This window comes from Mesoplodon bidens (assembly GCF_964165515.1).
Source record: "Mesoplodon bidens genome assembly, chromosome: 1".
Classification (NCBI taxonomy): Eukaryota; Metazoa; Chordata; class Mammalia; order Artiodactyla; family Ziphiidae; genus Mesoplodon; species Mesoplodon bidens.
In genome coordinates, this window is record NC_138176.1 from 30,189,607 (window position 1) to 30,213,093 (window position 23,487).

The 23,487-nt window shown below is 45.6% G+C and overlaps 1 protein-coding gene across 2 annotated transcripts in view; it reads right to left on the minus strand.

The window, feature by feature from the left end:
* The window catches only part of CNNM1 (cyclin and CBS domain divalent metal cation transport mediator 1), a gene marked incomplete at its 5' end in the record, with an annotated part of 49,434 nt that overhangs the window by 13,129 nt on the left and 12,818 nt on the right, over nucleotides 1-23,487 (minus strand). The window contains 6 exons of one of the 2 annotated variants that reach the window (XM_081225206.1): nucleotides 7,061-7,123; nucleotides 10,552-10,599; nucleotides 10,951-11,050; nucleotides 12,667-12,836; nucleotides 15,231-15,371; nucleotides 18,231-18,374. In XM_081225206.1, the coding sequence (XP_081081332.1) occupies nucleotides 7,061-7,123; nucleotides 10,552-10,599; nucleotides 10,951-11,050; nucleotides 12,667-12,836; nucleotides 15,231-15,371; nucleotides 18,231-18,374 (666 nt within the window). The remainder of the gene's footprint in view (nucleotides 1-7,060; nucleotides 7,124-10,551; nucleotides 10,600-10,950; nucleotides 11,051-12,666; nucleotides 12,837-15,230; nucleotides 15,372-18,230; nucleotides 18,375-23,487) is intronic. The other variant, XM_081225207.1, reaches the window with a different exon arrangement.

Sequence of the window (23,487 nt, forward strand, 5' to 3'; positions counted from 1 at the left end):
CTGTAGGGGGAGAACCAGCTCTGCCCTAGGGCTTCCTGGCCCGGTCTCCCAGAGCTGTTTGGGTGGGGAATTCAGGACTCCCATACCTGAAACGTGGTCTAGAAGGAAGAACACAGCTCTGGGTGGTACATCCCTTTGGCTCTGTGAACTACTCACCCCACAGAGAGGCGTGGAGCTGAGGAGGGCCAAAGTGAGGCCCCCTAAAGGGTGGGTCTAGGGCAGGGCTCTTTCTAGGCTCAAAGGCTGGAGGCTGGAATAACCCTCCAGGCCTTCTGTCAAAGGCCTCTTAAATGTTCAGAGCCGGCTTTTTCCATTTTCAAGAACCACTTCTTGGGAAAGTTCAATTAAGACCACATCACTTGGTTTCAAAATGGACTGTGTGAACTACCCTCCCAGGATCAACAGAAGAGAAGAGAGGTTCTTAAGGTGACCCTAGCATTATCTCCATCATAGAATAACCCTGAATGAGAGACCGCAAAGCCCCTCCCATCCCTCTGCTTCCCAACTGACGCCACTCTTCGTTTCTTCCCAAAAAAGAGAAATGGGAGGCTCTTAGCCTCTCCTAACACAGATTCAGTTCAGGGGCTCCAATGAAGAGTCTGATTCCTCAGAGATTCTGCTCCTTGGTTCTTTCAGGGAAGAACCTTGGGAATTTAATTCTGTCTCTTAAGATAATGCTGCCATCCATCAAAATGATTAGCATCTATTTGGAGTGACTTCTGGAGGTCTGTCGATCTGTTTAGCTGCCAGGCTGTTATTGTTGTCTGGCAAACCATGTAGTAGTGGAAAGACTAAAATGACAATAGGTTGAATCATTTTCTCATTAGAGCCAGAATAATCACTGCCTTGATCAGATTATAGAATTAAGGGTTCCACCTCCCGTCTTCCCCTTCTCAGTAAGTGTCATTCACATACATGCTGTTACTTAAACCAGAAACCTGGGAGTCTCCCGTGACTCCTGCCAGTCTGTCAGCCCCACATCAAGTCTCCACTTCCCCGACATAATAGACTCATCTGCCCCTACCTCTGTCTCCACTCAAGTCCCAGTTACCATCACCCTGGCCTGGACCACAGTCTGGTCTCCCCAGTTATAATCTCATAATCTGTTCTCACCTCAGCTGTCAAAAGCACATTTTAAAAACACAAATCAGCTTCCTGTTGAATCTCAATAAAATCCATACTCCTTGCTGTGACCCCTAAACCCCCTATGACTTGAGCCCTGCTTTCCTGTCTGATCTCATCTTGGGGCTCCCTCTCCTCGCCTGCTTGTTCTGCTCTAGCTTACTGGCCACCTTGGGGATCCTCAACCATGTAAGCATACCCACCTCAGTAGATGCCATTTCCCCTGCTCCCCCTCCCCCCATTTTAGCACCATTCCCACCCCTGCTCTCACTTCTCAGTCATTAGGTCTCAGCTGAAACACCACCTTCTCTGAAGACCTGGTCTGGCCACCCTAAGAAGATTACCCCTATTTTCCTCTATCACTGTCCCCTGTTCATCTCTTTAAAGCACTTTTCACAAGTTTTAATTAATTACAGGTTTGCATTCATTTGTAATGTCTACTCAGTTCAATGATAAATTCTATGAGGGCAAAGACCTTGTCTTTCCTGGTCGTTGTTGTACTTCTGGTACCTAGCACAGTGCCTGGCCCAGAGTAGGCACTCAATAAAAAAGTACAGAATGAACAAATCAGCACCTAAGAATCCCTGAAGGAGTTTTTATTTAGAATCTAAATTTTGTTTTAAAAGGTTTCAGGGCTCTCAATCACCCTGGAATCAGAAGGCTTTCCCCCTGCAACCGAAGTCATTTTAGGGAAGCTGACTTCTTGAAGTGAGGGGTGGGTAGAAGAACACTCCAGAAATGCCCTGGAGCGTTAAATAGTGTGCAGTGAGAATCCAAGGGCACCAAGAAGCCTCAGGCCTTGGCCCCATAACTTGAGGAAGAGGCCGCAGGGAGCATCAAGACCTTTTGTCTGTCTGTCTGTCTGTTTAATAAGAGCCTGTGAAACGGGGGGTCCTGGAGTCAGGTCTCCTACTTATCTGCTGGGTGACACCAGAGTGACCAGGGACCGAGAGGGACAGTGATGGTGCCATGGAGAACAGAGTGAAGCACCAAGGTGACTGTAAATAGCAGTAACATTGGGCAGAGAAATACCCATTTCATGTCTGGTCCTGATCCCCTGAAAACAAACCGATGAGGTCTGGCTTGCCTAGGCCCACTGTGGCTGTTCTGAGGTGGTGACTGACTAAGTAAGTCGGTGGTGTTTCCTCAGGGCTGTTTGTTGTGGAAAAGAGGGGCAGGCAGTCCTGCAGGAGTGCAGCTTCTTTGGCGTGAGGAGAGTCTGGAAATCACACCTTGATCTGGTGGGTTTTATCCTCAACTCAGTTTGGAACGAAGAGAGAGAGTGTGGGCAGGCGTCTGTGGTTTCAGTTACCCTGAGGAATGACCATTGCTGCTTGATAATCCTCCACCTTGCCTGGTGGGACACGTGCTTCACATACCCCACATCTGCTGCTCTACATCCTCGTCCCTTACGTCATAATTCAAGATAGGGTCAGGGAGGCTGACAGGGAACCACAACCCTATTGTATCTACTAAACAACTTCTGCCTGAATCACTTCTACTCCCTGTTGGAAACAGAGGAAACAGCTTCATCCCTGATCTCCCCAAAGCTCTCATCTTCACTGGCACCCAGCACAAGCATGTCACCCTGCTGTCCCTCACAAGGACCCACATGTCAAACACAAGCGACATCACGGTTGTGCTGGGAGGAAAAACATGTCTTTTTTTTTTTTAAGTAAAAACAATGCTATTGAAGCTTTATTCATAAAATCCCAAAGGATTCCCAACACCAGAAGATACAACTGTCTTACAAAGGTCGGGTATATAAAAGCAATTTTTAAATGACAAAGGAATCCTCATTTCATGACAAAGAAAGTCCCAGCTCATCTGAGTGTTGCGCAAGATCACTGTTTTTGTGTCCCAGAGCCTTACATTCCTCAACAGGTAGGATGCTGATGACTCGGCATTTTGGTAATTGTGCACATACACTCGAGAGGTTCCTGAGCAAGGGAAATGGAAATGCTATTAATAAAAAAAAAAGAGAAGAAATCAGTAACAGACGAGTGTCCCAGCAGCATGGCGAACTAGTTCAAGTTGTATAATTCCCCCTGGCATTTCCTGAGAGCACAGAGGCACAGCTTGGGGGAGTGAAGAGAGAAGGAGAATCCTAAGCACAGTGCAAAGAGGTCTGAGAGGCGACAGATCAGCGTGAAACTGACCACAGGACCCCTCAACAGGGCCCAGGCCAAGCTTCCGACATATCCCTTGCCCACTCTTGCTCTTACGTCATACCCTCAAGCTGGCCCTGGCCAGAGACTGGCAGGAGGGCAACCCTGGGGGAGGGCAGGGTTTCCTGCTCTAGACCCCCAAGTGCTGTGGAGAAGTGTGGCAGACCTCATTCCTGCGGACTTCACGTGGACAGTCTGCAAGAGATATCTGTCCTGGATGGCAAGTTGGAGTTACTGAGGTTGGGTGGAGAAGACACTGGGGTAAAATTGGGTCGGGGTGGGAGAAGGGGAGGAAGAGGATTTTAAACTGCAATCAGGACTAGACGGAATCTCCCCTCACTCTGCACTAATAGGCAGGGGCCCTGAAAACCTATGCACAGCTCTGCTTTACTCATGACACCTGTGTCTGGAGGGCTTTCGCAACTCTATCACAGGAGCAGGACCCATGATACAGAAGAACATCCCACTGCCCTTTTCAGTCCGGGGATTTGAGAAGAGGTAAGGCTCAGCAGCTGCTCGCTTACATCTTTCAAAGCATCGGTGAGGGATGGGGAGGAATAGCTCACTCTGGTCATCGTCACTGTGCCATGGGGCATCTGTGTTCTCTAAACTGGATGGGGGAATTTAATTACATAGGCTTATAGGACTACAAACTAGGATTATTAAAATTCATCATTCTGGGGTAATATTCAACATCAGACAACCAAATGCCAAAAGCTCTCTGTCAAAGCTACAATGTGAACTCTGCAAATCAGCCCAAGTTAGGAGTCCAGATGAATGCGCTCACGTTACATGGAGCTTTAATGGTTCCCAAATGTTTACTATGCAAGAGCCGACCCAAAGGAATATTTCTACTTACATTTCACAAAGTAAAAAATACTATTTTTAGGTACTCCCTTTATATTCTGGGGAAAAACTAACCTCACTGATCTCAAAGTACCTTACAGATGGACAACTGGGCATTGAAAAAGGACCCTTGCTTGCGACCTCTCTCCTGTCTTTGTGCTTTTGTGGAAGGACTGTCATGGGGAACTTGGAATCATCTCCACCACTGGGAGAAGAAAAAAAGGGATGAATCTGGGGAGATCTGCAGTGGGGCCGTGTACTCTCAGCAGTTTCGTTTTTAAATGAAAGCACCTGCAAATCTGGCTAATTACACCACACTCTGGAGGTAATCCACACACCACTCTGCTCTCCTTATTTCAAATAAGTCTCAAATAGAAGGAAACTGCCTATGGGTAATGGTGGCAATATTTGGTGTAGGGACCACTGGCCTCAACCCAGAGGGAGCACCTTAGTTCATGAGCACAGCTGTTTTCAAAATGCAGACAAGTCACAGCCCTCTAGAGGGCACAACACGCCCACGTTCAGAAGGGCAGCAAGGTCCCGGCCTAGAACAGGACCTAAGAGGCTTGGATGCCAGTCCTCATCCCTCTACCTTCTTACTACACCTTTGACAGTGACCCAGCGGCTTAATTTCTCAGAGCTGCTTCCTTACCTGTTGTTGCCCAGCAATAATTCCTAACTTCCAGGGTTTATCTAAGATGGAGTAAGACATAATATATGTAAATTAATGTATCTGGATCATAAATCAAGTATGGGACCAGAGTGTGCCCAGAACTGCTTTCCATAAAAATCCAATGACTGAGGCTTCTTCTGCTGATATGGAACAGAAGCAAGAGCTACTGGGAAATACCAAATTATAGGTCCTGGGGATGTCACCCGGTCGCTAGGAAAGCTTAGTGGTTGGCTACAGAAAGAGATGAGACAGAAGAAGGTGGGAAGAAAAGAGCCGAAGGAGAAGCAGAACGTTCCCATCTCTCATTTTTTCCTGCTGCGCTCGTCACTGCTACACTCTGCAGAGTTAAACCAAGGGTGGGAATAAGCTGGCCTTGCCCTCCCCTGCTTCCTATTGGGTTTCCAGTCATGGAAAAGGGGGCAGGGGGAGGTTAAAAGAGCTCTCAGGAGCACATGGCACCAGCCAGAGTTGGATCGGAAGACTCAGTACCTCCTAGGGGGACTGCACAGCAGAAATGAGTCACCTTAATTTTCATAATAAATACCGATGAACTAGAACTAACCTTCTTATAAGTAGGAAGTTATAATTAACTAGGTTGTCTGGTTAACTGAGGGTTAATTTTAAAAAAATATACTCCTGCTCTCCTGCTTTCATTCTTTTCTTTTCTTTTTTTTAATGCTTTGATCCTTTTCGTTGAAAATCTTTTAAAAATGTACATCTTTCCTTTCTGCTGATGAAGCTTCATAGCACGTTCTTCATTCACCAAGATTTCTTACATGGGAAGGATCTTGAAGGTCTGTGATGTGGTCATTTCTAATTTTACGGGCATGTGGGGGTGACCACTTAGCTGGGGAGGGTACCAGATTGGCATCTCCCATTGACAGTACTCCTGTAGTCATCATGAAGGCATGAGCTCTCACAAAGCAAGAAAAAAATTTATTTCTTGGTGGACAATCTCCACTAAGTAAGAGAGAAAACTTTGGTGAAATTTGAGAAGGTGATTAAGTCGTCTCGTACAGATAAACATGGGAACCAGATGGTTTTTGATGGAAAAATGTGATTTGTGAGAAAGTAGAGATCAACATAAGTAGTTCTGAAGTTGCAAATTTGGGGGTTTGAGGTCTCAGAACAGAGCCTTTTGAATGTTGAGGGTCTACTATACAGACAGTGAAACATAACTGGATTCTTGATGCCTGAGGCTATGGTGGGGCCTCAGAATCATCGCCAAAGCATTGGGATAAGGGAGACAGATGTAGAGGGTATGGGAAATGGGGCTGTGCTTTTTTTTTTTTTTTTTTTTTGCGGTACGTGGGCCTCTCACTGTTGTGGCCTCTCCCATTGCGGAGCACAGGCTCCGGACGTGCAGGCTCAGCGGCCATGGCTCACGGGCCCAGCCGCCCCGTGGCATGTGGGATCTTCCCGGACCGGGGCACAAACCCGTGTCCCCTGCATCGGCAGGCAGACTCTCAACCACTGCGCCACCAGGGAAGCCCGGGGCTGTGCTTTAACTTCAAGGTAACTTAACAAACACCTTCTTAGTTTGGTCATTACTTGCTCCATGACCCTAAGAGATGAACGACTAGGGATGAAAACAATATAAACACTTAACTGATTGTTCAGATTCATTACATTCTACTCAATCCTTGAGTTACTGTGTGGCTCTGTGAGGAGCTACTTTACCTGATTAAAAAAAATCCAGTAACTTTTATTTAATTAACAAGAGAGGTTAAGCCTGATGAAAAGTTGTTTTGAAAATTTTACATATAGCATCCTTTGTATGAGCAGAGCTAGAGAGAATATGGTCACTACACAGTAACATTACTAGAAAGATAAGGAGGGGTTAGTGGGTTAGCTAAAGGCAGAGACCACATAGAAGAAAAGATGGAGGAAAAATAGGAATAAAGCACAGTCTTTCATTGTTTCTTCCTATTTTTCTTCTGCTGCACCCCTTATCCCTCCATTCTGCAGTCAGACAAATGATAAGGAAAAATTCACACCATTCCTCACCCCACCATTTCTCCATCTACGTACACAGATATATCCTTCGGGGCTAAGTTCACAAGTGATACCATTGAACCAGCAATGCCAGGTCAGCGAGTACAAGTGAGTGTTAGCTGTGCAACGTGCTATGCCTTAGTCCTGGGAGAGACTAGCTGGGAGAGACTAGTTTTCATGTGGGACAGTGACAGAGACCAAAGGCCTCTTGCAAACCCCATGGATCTATGGAGATCGAGACCCCATGCATGTTTACCTGGGGAGCCTGCCAGAGAGTCCCCTCTGCTGAAGGCGAAGGTACGAGACACAGAGACGGGCACTAAAGAGTCAAGGATTTGTGAGTTGCGTAAGGGAAGATAAACATAAAAGGAGAGAGACAAAGAGCAAAGCATGTGAGACAGTCTGTTCCCGGATCTTCACAACATCACATTTCTCTGCCAAAGTGAATCTTGCCTCTGGAAACACGGAAATTGCATCCTCTCACAAAGTCACTCTCCAGAAAGAAGAAAATAAAATAGACTTTGCTGAAGGTCTTCCAAAAAGATGCACAATAATTTCTGAGGGGATCAGACCCGCCAATGAAAAGAACAGGCAGTGCCCCAGCGGGGAGTGTGTGTGGGCAGTGTTCTGTCTGAGGCACCTTTTGGAGCCAGCAAATGTGCTGGGAGCCCAGCACTGCATTCCCGCTGGGCTCTCCCAGCTGCCTCAAGTCTCCAGCTCACCTGTGGGAGGGGTGAAAGCAAGTGCATGCTCCTGCTAGGGGCATCCTCGAGGAAGCTGTCACCTGCCTCGGACTCCTAGGAGCTCCCTCTGTGGTCACAGTGCTGGGGAGGAACTGTGCGTGCCTAGAGCCTTGGGACACAGGAAGGGCAGCATGTCTAGCAATCTTAATGTAAATCAACTTGGTAAACTAAATCAGTCATTTCTTTGCAAGTACAAGTGCTCCAAAGCACCTCTCTTCTTATCCGCTTTTCCTTCTCTCTCTTTCCTCACAGAGTCTGAAATGCTGCTGGCTATCACTTGGGGCCTGGGTGGGGTGGAGTGTGTAGCAATACTCCAGTCCTTTCCCGATCTTGACCCTGATCAAGCAGTGTTTCTGCATGGGAATCTGTTTTCATCTCTCTTATCTGGTCATTCCCAGAGTCCCTTCCAAGGACCTAAATGAAGTCAGAGTGCAGGTGACAGTACACTGAAATAGGTGGCTTCCATAGTCTTAGCTGCTGAGCCCGATGACTTGCCTGAAATTATCCAATAGTACAAAGGAGTGGGGAGGGGAAAGCCTTATACCTACCTGATAATCATTTGCTTTGTCAAATAATCATATTCTTTGTCAAAGAATATTTTAACAGGCCCCTAGTGTCACGAGACACACTGGAATAAGAAACCCCATTGTCTCAAGAAGAATCCTAGCACTTCTGGGCCACAAATTACATGTATACCCAGCCAAGTAGATAGGAGACTTGTTCTCTCTCCAATTGCACACCCCTGTGGGCATCTGTTCGGGTCACGCTGAGCTCAGGCCCCGTTCCTCCAGAGTGCCAGGCTCACCATGGTCCTCCTGGGTTCCCTGGCAATCAGAACCAAGACAAAGGAGATAGTGCTGACTGTGTTCCCTTTGCCCTGCACAGGAAAACCAGAGGGACTTATTGTAACCTCGAGTTCAACTTTGAGGCATTGGTCACAGGGCCAGTGTTCTGGCAAACTCATTGTCTCCTTTATTACCCTCAAGGCTGACAAAGCTCTAGGCTGGCATCAAGGACAGGGGTAGTTTGGTAGACTGAGGCCCTACAAGAGTTTACTGCCTTGTGGCTCAGCTTAAGCTCTTCCTCAACCTACAGGTGAGGTCCTTGGCCAGTGAAAGATGCTGGGTGGCTGGACCTGGCCTGAGAGTGGACCTGGAACAAGGGGGGGCAGTGGGTGGGGATGGTGGTCTTTGGAGTTCTTCACACTTCGTTGTATTAGGTAAGGAGGGCTTGCGGGGGGAGGATGGAAAATGTCTCCATACCCCTACAGGCTAATTTAATTTCTTTTTCCTCCTGAAGATTGATAAAGATGCTCATAAGTGTGGAGAGGAAAAGAGAGGTTAATATTTCTTTTTAGTTAACCAGTTTTGAAGGCGAGATTAGTGTTGCAAGTTTACTGTGTCTCACGTATAAAATAGAAGGATTTTGATAGAAAGAACTAGAGACAGGAAGGAAGGAAAGGAGGAAACCAGATAACACATTCTTACTACTTAAAAAACTTTTTTTTAAAAGAAAGAAAGTCATCTAAATCAGATGGGCTTGGCAGCTTTAGGTAGCTCTTTTCCCCTAGAGTTCCCACCTCTTTTGGTCTTGTGGAAGAGCCAGAATAGGGCCAACATGTCTAGGTAACATTTCATATCCCAGGAGTTACTCTACCATGAGCAATCCCCAATGTGATGGATGGTGGAAATCTCCTTTAGGGAACCAAGGTTTACCAGGTCCTGTAGACCATCCCTCTCCCACCTAGACTTCTTGTTCTGAGCACTGACACTTCCTTCATCAACCTTAATTGAGATTTGTTGGTTTATATAAGTATAATAACGTACGAGGATTTTTTATTTTACAGCTCTCCTTCAACTCATGTTGGACCACCCCTAGGGTGTGGGCAGCTACTTCAATTTCATTTCAGACATCTGCTGGGCTAGGATGTGAAGTTACACTGCAAATTGTTCCAATAATTCCACATAGAAATTACATTCTGGAACACGATGGATCTGAAATCTCTATTTCGTTGTGCTGTGTGAACTAGTCAGGATACCAGAATGCATCTAGGAAAATCACCAACCTGCTGGGTGATTCGGAGCAAGTCATTTCTTTAGTTTCTCTGTGTTAAAATGGTATCTACTTTTCATGTGCCGCGGATTGTGATATCACGCTTTGGGTCCCTCTGATAAATCCCAATAAAAAGCACTATGTAAAATCTTTCTTATGATGAGAAAAAACACCCCTTTGACATTACAATGGCCACCATAAACACTAAGAGCTGAAAGTAATGCAAACTTCAGACCGGTGAACCAAAGAGAAATCTAGAGAAACGATGCTTTCTGGATCACACTTATATCAAAATGAATGCCATGCCCTCTAAGCACAAGTGCAATAACTTATGCAGGAAACAGAGAGAAGGTAGAGCACAGAAGGCGCAGAACACACCCGCAAGCAGCCCCGTGCCAGCCCCCACCAGCATGCACAGCCAGCTGCAGACACGTCTCCACCAGCTGAGATGTGGTAAACGAGGAAGGAGAAGCAGGTAAGCAACATACGCACCAGCCTGGGACTTACATCCTAAGGTCTTGCAGTCACTTCTTACTAACCCCCACAGACACAGTAATAGCGTATTAGGGTTTGCAAGTAAAGGACAGTGGGTGAATTATCACAGCAGCGAAGGAAAGGCTGAACCTCCGCCAGAGCACACAAACCACCTGCCTGCATTCCCTGGCAGGTGACAATAAATGGTGCCTCCCCTCACAACCTCCCTCCCCGGTCATTCGTCATTTGCACGTGAGCAGAGAAGCAGCAGAAAACATTCCAGACACGCAGAAACTAAGCCCCCTGCGGTCCGTGGGTACCTGGCAGAAAGCGGTGTTCCTGGCAGAGCATACAAAGAGGCTGCCAGCATTTGTGTTAGCCCTAGCCCAGGCTGAGAGTGCTCGGTCCAGGTCCCCAGAGTGGGCTGAGGCAGGACCACAGCAGGGAGGATGAGGGAGGGGTTTTGAGAGATACATACGAAGGACAGAGGATCCAGCCAGACTTCCAACCTTCCGCACATCGTTATCTAAGGACAGAAGGATGCAGTGTGTTTCAGAGGCAATTCAGAAAACACACCTTCTTAAAGGAATTCTCCCTCTTCCGCCCCACCCACAGCACCAATCAACCCTGTAAAAACAGGGCAATCAGGTGGAAGTGTAAAAAGCAAAATAAACTTGTCTTTTCATATTGAAAATTACCACTATCCATCCCTAACACTGGGTAATGTTACAGTCTACCACGTACTTCCACATCTAAAGCCCGGGAAGGTAAAAGGCTTGTCCAGGGTCCATAACGGGAGTCATGACTTGAACCCAGATGCATTTTCTCCACTGTCCCACTGCTTCCCCAATAAACTATGGCTTGGAAACTGGAATACCTGAGCAAGCAGTGGTCATGATGGCTGGGACACCATAGTAGGTGAAGGCTCCGTTCTCGAAGCGAAGGCCTTCCTTACCAACCTCCACCTCCACTTTACCCTGGAGAAAGAAGGAAGTGTACTAAGGGTGTGGACAGCACTTCCAGATCTACTAGTGACTACGACCCTAAGCACTTCTGCTTGGATAGTAAGTGGACTTAAAATCTTATCACAGGGAAATGTGAATTCTGTCTGGATACGTTTCAGAAACAGCAACTCCAACTTCAGAAGGCCTTGGCAGTAAATTACTTGCTTAGTTCATAAAGCAGCATCCCGTCATGTACATCCAAGCTTTCCTTGCAGACTGTAATGGCTCTTCCATGATGCGGGTCCAGGCACCAGCTAGCCCAGAACCCCGTAAACTGCCCCACGGGTGTAGTCTGAGACTAAACCATCTCTAAGTCTGGCTGAGATAAAGCCTGATTCTGTGAGAAGCTTGTGCATATAGTGTGCGTCTATGGGTCTGAAATCCACTGCATGGATCCGCCCACACCCTATGAGGCCTGTACTATTTTTATCCCCAGTTTATAGATGAATCAATTCTGAGGCTCAGAAAGGTTAAATAACTCGGTCAAGGTTAGTTAGACTTTAAAGCTAGATCTTCCCAATTTCTGAATCTACACTCTTGCCACTACATTTTACGTCTCCAAGATTTATTTGAAAATGGTTAAGTTTATATTAGGCATAAGACTCTATGTGTTCCTTGTGTTATATAAACGATGTAACAGGACGCTTCTCCATTTCCAACAGTAAAGAATGCAACTCCATTTCTGGAGAAGAGAGGGCATTTTACTGAGGCTATCTGGAAGGATGGGTGTGAGGTACACTACCGAGTCCGAGCAGACAGGCTGCAGGGGAACTGTAACAGAGAGGCCCTTTCTAAGTCAACGTGAGTTTAATGAAGATTTTAAGACAATCGCTGTATTTAGGGCTCACCAGATTCTGTTGGAAAGAGACAGGGAATAGGGACGGAGCTAATGGTGGAGCCAGGCCAGGACACCAGCACTACCTAGTGCTGGAACCATGCCTGACACTTACTTACAGGCCTTTCCAGGCACCCAGGGCAAAGGGTGACTGTACTCCTGTGAGTACCGGGAAGATGCTGCCCCTCTTTCATTTGCTCATTTATTCCCTTCCCAGTCTTCTTAAGGAGAAGATTAAGGGACTGCAAAGGCTGAAGTGTGGTCGAGAGAGCGGATGTGTTCTGTGCACTTCCAGGGAGCACAGCAAGGACCAGTGGGTGGAAATCAGAGACGGTGAGAGTTCAGCTCAACAGAGAAAAGGGCCTGCAACAAGAAGTGTCTGCAGTTTGGGAGGCAGTGCACAGTTGCATTCCCGGGCATGGCCAAGCAGAGACAAGGAGGTGTTAGGGATCCTGTAGGGCAGCAGGTTTGGAAATTCAGCGACAAAACCCCTCTGCTGGGAGGTACCCACTGCATCCCACCACAAACATCGCTGATGTCAGGTTAAATGCCATCAAGATCCCAACACTCCAGGACGCCAGCCCGTCACATCTGTCCCCTCTGAGCGTCGCGGACAAACACCCACACCAACTGGCCTTGCTCCCAGGGCAGCCAGCCGAGCCTTGGAACCTGGCACAGAGGAGGCATGGCCATTCCTCTCCAGTCTAGAGAGGTCCTGTCTTGCCCTTGGGGGGTCTGTGGCTTTCCCACTCACCTGAAGAAGTAGCACAAAGTAGTCCACGGGGCGGTTGCGCTGGTACAGGTAGTGTTCTGGGGCCTTCTTGTTCTTCTCATCACACTTCAGCTCCTGGATCACATTGGGATGTTTCAGGAGCCGGAGCAGGATCTTCTCCGAGAGGTACAGAGACTTAAACGGCTCCACTTCTAGGGGAGACCGGGAGGCAGGAGGAATTGGCAGCTGGGAGGAGTAAGGGTGGGCACAGCCAGGGCCACTCATGCTCTCAGGCACCAAGCTAGCAGGATTCCTGCAGTTCCCTTGGGTGGGTGGGGTTCTTAAGCCCACGTGTGTGTCTCAGGCCCTCTGGGGATGTGTGTCCCTGCACTGGCACCTCAGGAGAAACAGGTCACCATTTTGGCAATGTCAGTTTTGTTATTATTTTTCTCCTTGATTTTATTTAAAGCTGCACATAAACTAAAAAAAGAAGAAAATCCTGCCATTTGTGACAACATGGAGGAACCTGGAGGATGTTATGCTAAGTGACATAAGCCAGGCACAGGCACAGATACTACTCGATACCATTTATATGATGAATCTAAAATAGTAAAATTCATAGAAGCAGAGAGTAGAATGGGCTGGGGGAAGGAGGTAATGGGGAGGTATTAGTCAAAGGGTACAGGGTTCCGGTTAATGCCAGATGAATAAATCCTAGAGATCTACTGCACAGCCTATAGAGCCTAAGAGCAATACTATCCTGTATACTTAAAAATTTGCTAAGACAGTAGATCTTATGTTAACACACACACGCAAAAATAATAATAACAAATAAAGAGGGGGGGAGGAAACTCTTGGAAGTGATGGATATGTTTATGGCATAGATTACGATGATGGTTTCCTGGGTGTATGCTTATCTCCAAGCTCATCAAGTTGTATACATTAAATGTGTACCGTTTTTTTTGTATATCAATTATACCTCAATAAAGTTGTTCAAAAAGCAACAAGAGGGACTTCCCTGGTGGCACAGTGGCTAAGAATCCACCTGCCAATGCAGGGGACACGGGTTCGAGCCTTGGTCCAGGAAGATACTACATGCCGTGAGCAACTAAGCCTGTGCACCACAACTACTGAGCCTGTGCTCTAGAGCCTGTGTGCGACAACTACTGAGCCCACGTGCCACAACTACTGAGTTGGACATGGATAAGTAAGCCATGTAAACATGGCTAAAAAAGTTTTAATGCTACAATCAAATGAAATACAGAGAATTTAATCTGACTTATTTGTATGACATGTATCTGTTGAATGAAATGAAACTTCAAGTTAACAGGAACAGTTAATTATTTAAGTGTGAATTTCTCAATAATGAGAAGCATCACTGTATCATATTTACATATTAATAGATATTATTATTTATATTGTTATGTTATACTATACTATTATGGTATGTCATTATATTAACAGATACAGCTGTTTTGTTCTAGGAAATCAGACAGCCAGTAATTAAAGAAATCTGTATTTAGAACTAGATAACATGTTGAAAACCCTAAAGAAGCTCCAATTTATTTATGTGTTTATTTATTTATTTATTTTCTTTATGACCTGAACTTTAAAAAAATTTTTATTGGAGTATATTGATTTACGATGTTGTGTTAGTTTCTGCAGTACAGCAAAGCGAATCTGTTATACATATACATATATCTACCCTGTTATGGATTCTTTTCCCATATAGGCCATTACAGAGTACTGAGTAGAGTTCCCTGTGCCATTCAGTAGGTCCTTATTAGTTATCTATTTCATATATAGTAGTGTGTATGTGTCAATCCCAATCTTCCAATTTATCCCTCCCCACTCTTACCCCCTGGTAATCATAAGTTTATTTTCTACATCTGTAACTCTCTTAGAAGCTCCAATTTAAAATTTTCTACTTTTTAGTAACTGGAACAGTACTAGCACTCATTATATACTCAATAAATACAAGTTAGATTAATTAAATATTGAACTTAGTAATGTGTGTGATCATTCTGGGTCAGCACATTAATTAGGCATGGATGAGAAGGTTAGACGGTTCAAAGACAAACTTTACTTTCTTCACAAGAAGAAGTTTATCTTTGGATCCTCTCTTTTTTTTTCTTTCTAAAGATTCCAGTATTCACAATCCACATCTGTATTTGAAGAACTCGCAGCTCACAGGCCTACATGGCCCCTGGAGGGTCTGGGCCCCAGGGCCTTTGTGGCTGCACAGGACATCGCCTGTCCCTCCCTGATGAACCCTCTGGGGACCACCAACTCCTGCCTTGAAGCAGGTGGAGGAAGGGAAAGTGCAGCGGTGAATTCCTCAGCCCTTTTTTCGAGTAGAAGAGAGAAAAGCAGAGTTGCATTATGCTCACTTCCCCACCTAGAAGATCAGGCCTGAGGCTGAAAATGACAGTACGTGGAGTCCTGTCGCCCCACCTAAGATGACCTCCTCTCCTGGAACAGTGGTTCTCAGTCCCAGAATTGGAATTAGGTCGTAAGGTACTAAAAGTGATTGGTGCCTGGGTCCCACCCTCCAGAGCTGCCTTGCCTGCCTGGGGTGGAGATGCAGGCGGGCAGAGTCATCATACCTGTGGCCATGAAGCGGTGCGTGGCCAGCAGAAGCTGTGGAGAGATCTTCACCCTCATCTCCGAGTCAGAAAGCTTAAACAAGGAGAAGTCATGCCGCTTCCTCTCCCTGTGTGGGACCCTCTGCTTTTTCCGATTGTCGGCTGTCGGGACAGGGGACACATTGCAGCTATCTCAGAATCGCTAATGGTTTTTGGAGGTTTCACCATAGTCACCTGAGACAGATAGTTCCTTTGGGACCACGGGGATTTCTGGAAAGTGTCCACTGTAGGTGACATCGCAACATCTCTTTCCCAGAGACTGGAAGGATGTGGATAAGGGATAGGAGGTGGGAGCCGCTGCCATGTCTCAGTGTTACTTGCACTGAAGTGGTGAACAGTGGAAAAGGGGAAGGCCAGCCTGGGGCTCCCAAGTTCAGGTTTCTAGGGCTGGCACCCCTGCTTACGAGCTGTGCAAGCTCTCTAAGCATCAGAGTGTTTGTGTGTTTTAATCTATACAATAAGGTCAGTGATTAATCATAATTTTTCTGCTCATCTCAGGAGTCTCTTATTATGAGACTCCAATCTGAACCTATCTGTGAAATGCTTACAAAAGAACGTTCAAACACGAGGAACTTGCACTCTTAGCCTCAAGGACTTTGGCAGGGCCCAGGGGGTTTCTGCCTCTGCCTTTCTCCTGTCCCCAGAGCTGAGCTCACCTGGTTTATTCCTGCTGATTTAAACCACACTCTGAGTGGTACCTGAGGCATGCCACCCAAGGGAGGAGGGCAGTCATCCCCTCTCCCCACTTACAATTCTCTTGCTTCAACCCTGGCCCCTCCACGGGGAGAGAATTGGGGGAAATAAAGGAAAGAAGGAGGAAAAATGGAAATAGCCCTGTAATCCATAAAGGTGTGGTCTCTGGGTGGCGGCCTCAGGAAGGACTATTGTGATTATTGATTGAGAAAATCTCTGCTTTTTCCAGTTTAATTTTTTCTTCCTGCTTTTTAAAAGCTTGTCTTAAAAAACATGTTTAGGGGGTAAGGGGAATGTTTTCTTTGGTCATGTCTCTTTTGCTTTCCCTTAGTATTGAGTAAAATTTTGAAACTTTAGTCTATCTTAACCTGTGCTAAGGGGAGCAGAGAAACAGATTTGGGTTTTCTCCAAAGTTGGCCTAGAGAAAAACAGGGCTGCAGGGAACTTTCAGTGCAGGCTGAGAGGACACAGTGGAAATGAAAGGGAATGAACTCCAGGGACAGGGGTTCCTTTGGACTCTCCCCCTCCCTTTGGAGCTCACTCCACCACACGATTGGGTTCCCTTCTAGAAGAGAGAAAGTGCCTTCCACTGCACTGCTCTCTTGTGGGCCTGCCTTGGACTCTGGGCCCTGGCTTTAACAATCCTTGTGTCTGGCTGCCACAGTGGTGAGATACAGGCCCAGCTGCCCTGGGGGTCAGGGTCCGGGGCGAAGTAACACTGTATTCCTGGCTCCTTGGCCTTCTCAAAACTCTTAAGGATTCATGCCAGAAGCTTATTTATAAGAGTGGGAAAACCCTCTCCTTTAGAGAGAGGACGGTTAGGCAAGACAGCAGCAAATACCTGTATCAGACGGGTCCTTTTGTGTGACTAGTGAGTAACCTTCCGGTTTGCATGACACGTTTGTCTAAATATCTCCTCTCCCTCCTCCAACAGAATGCCAGCGAACAGTTCATTATTGGAGAATCAGTCTTCTGATCTCCCTCTTCATTTCTTCTATTTTATTAGTGAGCATTTGGAGTATTAGGTCGTTCCAACAAAGGCCCTAGGAAGAGCTTACTCATTTAGACCCCTGTCACTACTATCAGCCACTAACACTTTAGTGTGAATGTTTTCACCACTATATCTATTGAGACACTTGGGAATTCTAAATCATGAGCCATGGGCAGAGGTGGAGAAGGGAGAAAGGAATGGGGGAGGGAGAAATTAACCCCTAACTCAAGAAGATGAGCCCAGCCAGGGCTCCACAGCAATAGCAGACACTGGGACATTCCTGCTATGTTTCGTTAAGGCCTGACCCACTTTTAGGTCTCACCCCAAAGGGAAGCACTCTTTCTGCACCACTCACTGCCTTAGAGTCTCAAAACCTTTTCTACAGGGAGCTAGTCTCTGAACAGCTGCCTCTAGCAAACTAAGCATAGGGGTCTGGAATGAGTCATCTGAGGGGAGGAAAAGGGACTGCTGTCCCAGGTGATGAAATGCATTCAGGAGGAGGAAACACCTCCTGGCCTAGGGACTCCCATGGATTTAGATAACACTCCCAGCCCTGAGGAAAGCAGGCCTTTGTAATGTTTGCAAGCAAAGCTGTGATAAGGCTCAGAAACTGAAAGCAGTCACTATCTGCAAGAAGGAGTCCGTGTTGTTCCTGAGGGGGAGTGGGGAGTGGGGGGAGGAGGCCAGAAAGGAGGGAGCAGGGACCAGAGCCAGGGGTGGGAAGGCGGGAGAGGGAGAAACCAGGAGGCAGGGCTGAAAACGCACAAGGGACAAGAGCGACTAAAAGGGTGACTTCAGGTTTAGCTTAGGTTGTGGTGGGCAGTCTCATGAGTCTCTACGGCACACGGACGTTTTGAATGAGTGGATCCTGAGTGGAACCCCAGGGGGTGCTGGGGTCTGTGTCTAGGTGGATGAAGAGACAAACCAGGAACAGCACAGGGGACAGAAACAAGGGCAGAGGGGTCATCCAAGGTACTCTTTATTTCCTTTGGTTCCTTTTCCATCCAAAGGCCAGGAGGTCTCCTTTTCATCGTCTTGGCTGTGTTCCTGAAGGTTCCCTCTGGATAAACATTTAGCTAGCACACTCTCAGTGACTCAGGGATGGTTCAAGTCAGGGCATCTTGCCGTGCCAACTCCTGGCAGGAGGGGGCTGACACACAGCAATGCCTGGGGCTTGTCCTGACCCCCTTTTACACTGTTCACCAAACTAAGCCAGCTCTGAGAATCTCAGAGAAAAATATGATGGCCTTGGACAAGAGCCAAGGCTGTGCACTTACTGTAGAGGTCAGTTTCATCCAGGATCTCCGACTGGATGATCTCCTCTATGATGTCCTCCAGTGTGACAATGCCCATCACCTCATAGAAGGGGTCCCCTTCTCCCTCATTATTCACCCGCTGGACAATGGCCAGGTGAGACTTTCCTAGAGATGAAGGAAGTCACAGTTAAGCATCTGGGACATTTTCAGAGAATTATCCTTGTGAGAATATTACACTAAGTTGACCTCTGACCAGTCTTGGGACTCAACCCATCCCAGGACCTCTTTAAAATATGAAGTTTGTGTACAAGTTCTTATAAATGCAAACTTTATACTTTTACATCACTGTCTCATCTTAAGAAAGTTACCTAATGTAAACAATGTCATTTAAATGTTTTTTTTCTGTAACTTTCCTATGTTAGCAAGTATATCTAAGCTGAAGGATGATGAATAATCTAATTGAGAGAACAAGAATTTGGAGTCAGAAGAATTAGGTTAGAAGCCTTTTTCTTCCAGCAAACTTCCCTGCCCCCACCCCTTACTATCCCAGTGACTATCTGTGCAACTAATCCTGGATAAATCATTAAACCTGTACTGAGCCTCAATCTTCTCATCTAGAATTAGGGGATAATACCAGTATGGTGATTTTCAAACATGGCCCCCAAATTCTTTGATATGCCTTCTACTGAGAGGTGTGGTCTAATCCCATCCCTTGAGTCTGGGCAGGTTTGTGACTGCTTCAACCAATAGAGAACAGGGAAGTGTCTGCTATGAGGCTTCTGAGGCTGCGTCATAAAAGGCATGTATCTTCTGCTGTAGAAACACTCTAAGAAGTCTGACAAGTATCGTGAGGCCACCATGGTGCAGAGGTCACATGTAGGTGCTAAGGTGACAGTCCCAGCTCAGCCTGGCCTTTCCGCCATCCCACCAAAGTGCCAGACAGGTTAGAGAAGAAGCCATCTTGGCAGTGGATCCATCCCCACCACTGGTGTCCTCCCCAGCCATCTAAGACGTCTCCAGCTGGGGGCACAGTCACAGAGAAGCAGAGATAAGCAACTCCCACTGTACCTTGTCTGAATTCCTGATTCAGGAATCTGTGAGCCTAATAAAATGATTGTTGTTTTATGCTTCCAAGTTTTGGGGTGGCTTGTTAGCAGCAGTGGTAACTAGGACAACCAATATCCATAAGGTAATTGTGGAGCTCAAATGACCTAGTGGATGTGTGAAAATGCTGTGTAAACTATGATGTGTCATAGGTAGTTAGTTAACTGACTGCCCAACCACTGAATAACAGTTAACATTTATTGAGCTGTCCAACCACTGAATAACAGTTAACATTTATTGAGCTGTCCAACCATGAATAATAGTTAACATTTATTGAGCTCTAACTACGAGCCAGGTACTATTTGGAGCAGTTTACATGTATCAGGTTCATTTAATCCTCTTAACGACCCCTGAGACAAGTACCATTATTATCCCTATTTTACAAGTGAAAGAACTGAGGCACAGATTGGTTAAGTAATAAGCCTAAAGTTACACAGCCTGTAAGCAGCGGAGCTGGATTGTGAACCCAGGTAACCAGGTTCGTTCCTAACCTAGCGACTGAGTCTTACCTAACAGTCCTGCTTCACCTTGATTTGTCTTCATTTGCCGATAGATGCATTTCCTGGATCTGTTTCTAAAATGTCAATCTGGGTGGTTCTTTTCTTGGCTAAGAGAACATCTCCTTAAATTAGGAGAATATCTAGGGTACTGACTCAGATGTTATTCTTGCCAAAAAAAAAAAAAAAGGAAGTTCATGCCTTATCATTACTACCCTTTATAAACTTTTGCTTGGCCATTGCTAAAAATATCAGATAAGAGGAGCAGTCAGTTTGCCAGAGGCATAATTAACCATTAACATTTAAACAAATGAATTTCTGTATCAAATACCTCAAATCACAAGATAGCTACTTAGTGGGATTTTTCATAATGGGAAAGATGGTATCCGTATCACTCAAGAGTGGTCTCTAATTTCCTCTCTACCTTCAACACATCTTTCAACTTACTCCCAAACTGATCTGATCAGGCCACTGCCCTGCTCAAACACCTGCCAAGGCTCCCTAGGGTGCACAAAATCAAATCTAGGCTCCTTAGTTCGCTATTATCAAGACTGTAAAATGTAGCTCTTCCCCGTCTTTCTGACTGCGTGCCCTGCTGCATCCTCTAATCATCCTGGACTCCAGGTGCACCAGGTTCCCTCCAGCTCCTCAACTTCCTCCACGTCCACTCTCCAAGTCCTCACTCACACTGTTTCCTTCTCCTACTCTGTCTCCACTGGCCCTTTGAGTTCCAGCTCAGGTGCCAGCTCCTCAAGAAAGCTCTCCCAGATTTTCCCCATTTTGTATCAACCTCTCCTTGCCTGTGTTTCTAAGCCCTTGATAACTCCATTAGCGCATTTATCACAATTTGCCGCTTCTCGTATCTTGCAATGTGTGTGTCTTCTACTGGACCACGTTTCCTCCTCAGATCATAAGCTTCTTCAGGACAAAGGCACATACACTGAGACAGGGTTCTCTCCATATAACAGGCAGCCAATAAGTGCCTGAGGAACTGAACTAAGACTGAATAAAAATCCATAGTTGATGTAATAGATGGTATTAAAACTAGACACTAAAACCTTTTTTAAAAATAAAATACAATGTGTTTAAATGAACATTTAAAATGCATCAGTGGTTCTAAAATTATCCTTTGAAACAACTACATCCTGCCCAGTTGGACTGAAGTGTTTTGTAGCTTAAATTAGATTATGTTAACTGTTAGGATGTGCTCCATTTAAAGTTGTTTTTTTCAACACATGTTCTTAAACTTCTGGCACCTGTTCTCACTTTGCTGCTAACATGTGCTAGCAGATGACAAAAAAAATGACTATCATAACAGAAAAAACTGGAAAAGTGATTTCTTAAAATTATTATTATTTTTTTATTGGGGTATCGTTGCTTTACACTGTTGTGTTAGTTTCTACTGTACAGCAAAGTGGAGTTCCCTGTGCTGTACAGCAGGTTCTCATTAGTTATCTATTTTATACATATTAGTGTATATATGTCAATCCCAATCTCCCAATTCATCCAAAATTATTTTCTATAATTGGATAATTTTTGGTATGTGAAGCCCAGAATATATATAATATAGCCATACTTCCTGCCACTAAGAGATTAGTTCATATAATGGGATTAAAAAAATTAACATCTTATGTTGTTTCACAAAGAGTGCCATAACTTCCATGTGAAAATCCACCATTTGTCTACACCTTATAAGGTCAATTTGAGGACAAGCTATGTGATCACCAGGCAGCAGAGATTTTAAGTCCTAATTGTAATATTCAAGACAATGTACTTATGTAATCTATTTAGAAACATTTTAAATTCACAATCAGCCTTTATGATTCCCTCAAATGCCTGTAGAGATCTACAAACAAATGAAGGAAGTCATTGTTTCTTGGGGACAGACTGGAACAGGAATCAGCAATCACATAACCCTGTTCTGAGCTGACACCGGGACAAGAAAACCAGCTGTTCCCATGACACACATACCCGAGGTCCTTCCCTCAAAAAGGCTGGCCTTTAAGAGACCTACCTCCTGGTACTCCTTCTCTTTCTGGGCCCCAGAAGTGTTGGGGAGCTGTGGGTCTGGGGCATAGTAGGTTCACGGCTTTATCAGAGATCTTATCAACCCTGAGGGATGACTCACAAGTATTTAAAACTGGGGCAGGGGGGGCTCAAATTTCCCAAGTGTTTTCACCTTTTTCTGGGCAAAAGCTGGTTTCTAATATGCATTATTTCTCCTCCCATGGATGAGTGTTGTGTTTACTTCCTAATGGCATACTTGAGGGAATGGCTTAAATCTTGGCTAATCCCCTCTTCTGCCCTTCTATGAGGTTCTGTGAATGGGAACTGTGGCCTTTTCTGCTGAGCTGTCCCTCTACAGACCAGCAGAATTTTTCAAGTTCCTTCTCACGACTACTAGTCTATTGATTTCAGTTTCCTTCCAACTTACTAGAAAAGCGGGATGTCTGTGAAATAATTTAGGCTGACAATGATGATCATTAACATTTATATAGAACTTAACAGTTTGTTAAGAGGTTCCATACAGGGTACAGGAGAGTCATGGAGATTGTGAGGAGATGTTCCCGAGAATTGTGAGAAGCCCTCATTTTGTGAATTAGAAATGTTTGGCCAGGTCCCCAGCTTTCTCCAGAATCTATTGAGAGATAATAAGAACTGCTGTCTTACGCATGTTTCTTGGGTAGGTCCTGTTCCAAGTGCTGATGATGTATCAGTGAGTATGACGTAGGAGGAATAGTAAAGGAGACTGAGAAGGAGTTCCAGAAGGTAATGAAGTCTCATATTTCCCTCCTTCCAATTTTGGGTGTATAGTTCTTAATTTCCATGCCCTCATTGTATCCTGGATGACTGCACTAATATCCTAACCAGTCCTCCTTTTGTTTTTTTTTCTGTTCTAAGGCATACTATCCACTAAAACCAGATTGACTGCTCCCAAACATTGCACTTATGAAGTTATTCCCCATCTCAATAACATGGACCAATAACCACGGAGGATCATTTCTGAACTCTTTTTCCTGCCATTAGAGGCCTCCATGGTTTAGGGTATATACCTTGCCTTCTTTCCCACTACTCTATCAAAATATAGAGTATTTTGAATGCTTTTGAAAATATTTCTGAATGCTTCTTCCCCATTCAGAAAATAACCGGTCCAAGGATACTCAGCCAATAAATGGTGGAGTCAAAATGTGAACTCAGGGAACTGAAGAGGACCTACCCAGCTAGGATTTGTGGAAAGCTCTGAGATGAACAAAACAAGACTGGATATTTTAACCTCAGGCCTTTTAGGCACAGAACTGGCCTAAGAGGCTGCCCGTGGGGCCGGTTTGACTCTCTAGTTTCAGGCTAAACATAACCAGGATCCTCTGCTTAACAATCACCATTGGCTAAGCTTTGGCAGATGGTGTCATTCTCAGGCCACAAAGCAATCTCAGATATGAGGAGGATACATGGAAAGGCCTTTGTTGTCCAGCAGATCTATTAGTTCTGAGCCAGCCCAGGGGCTATGGTCAAACTTGGCTAGTCTCTGGGAAAAGAGACAGATGTGGCTCTGGGGGCCCTATCTGAAGGAAGCCAGACACCTGAGGTGGCCTGAAAACCCGCTATTTTGAAGGTTTTCATTCCAGGTGAAGACCGCCTACAGCTACTCCAACGTTCTCCAGACTGTTTCTGATCTA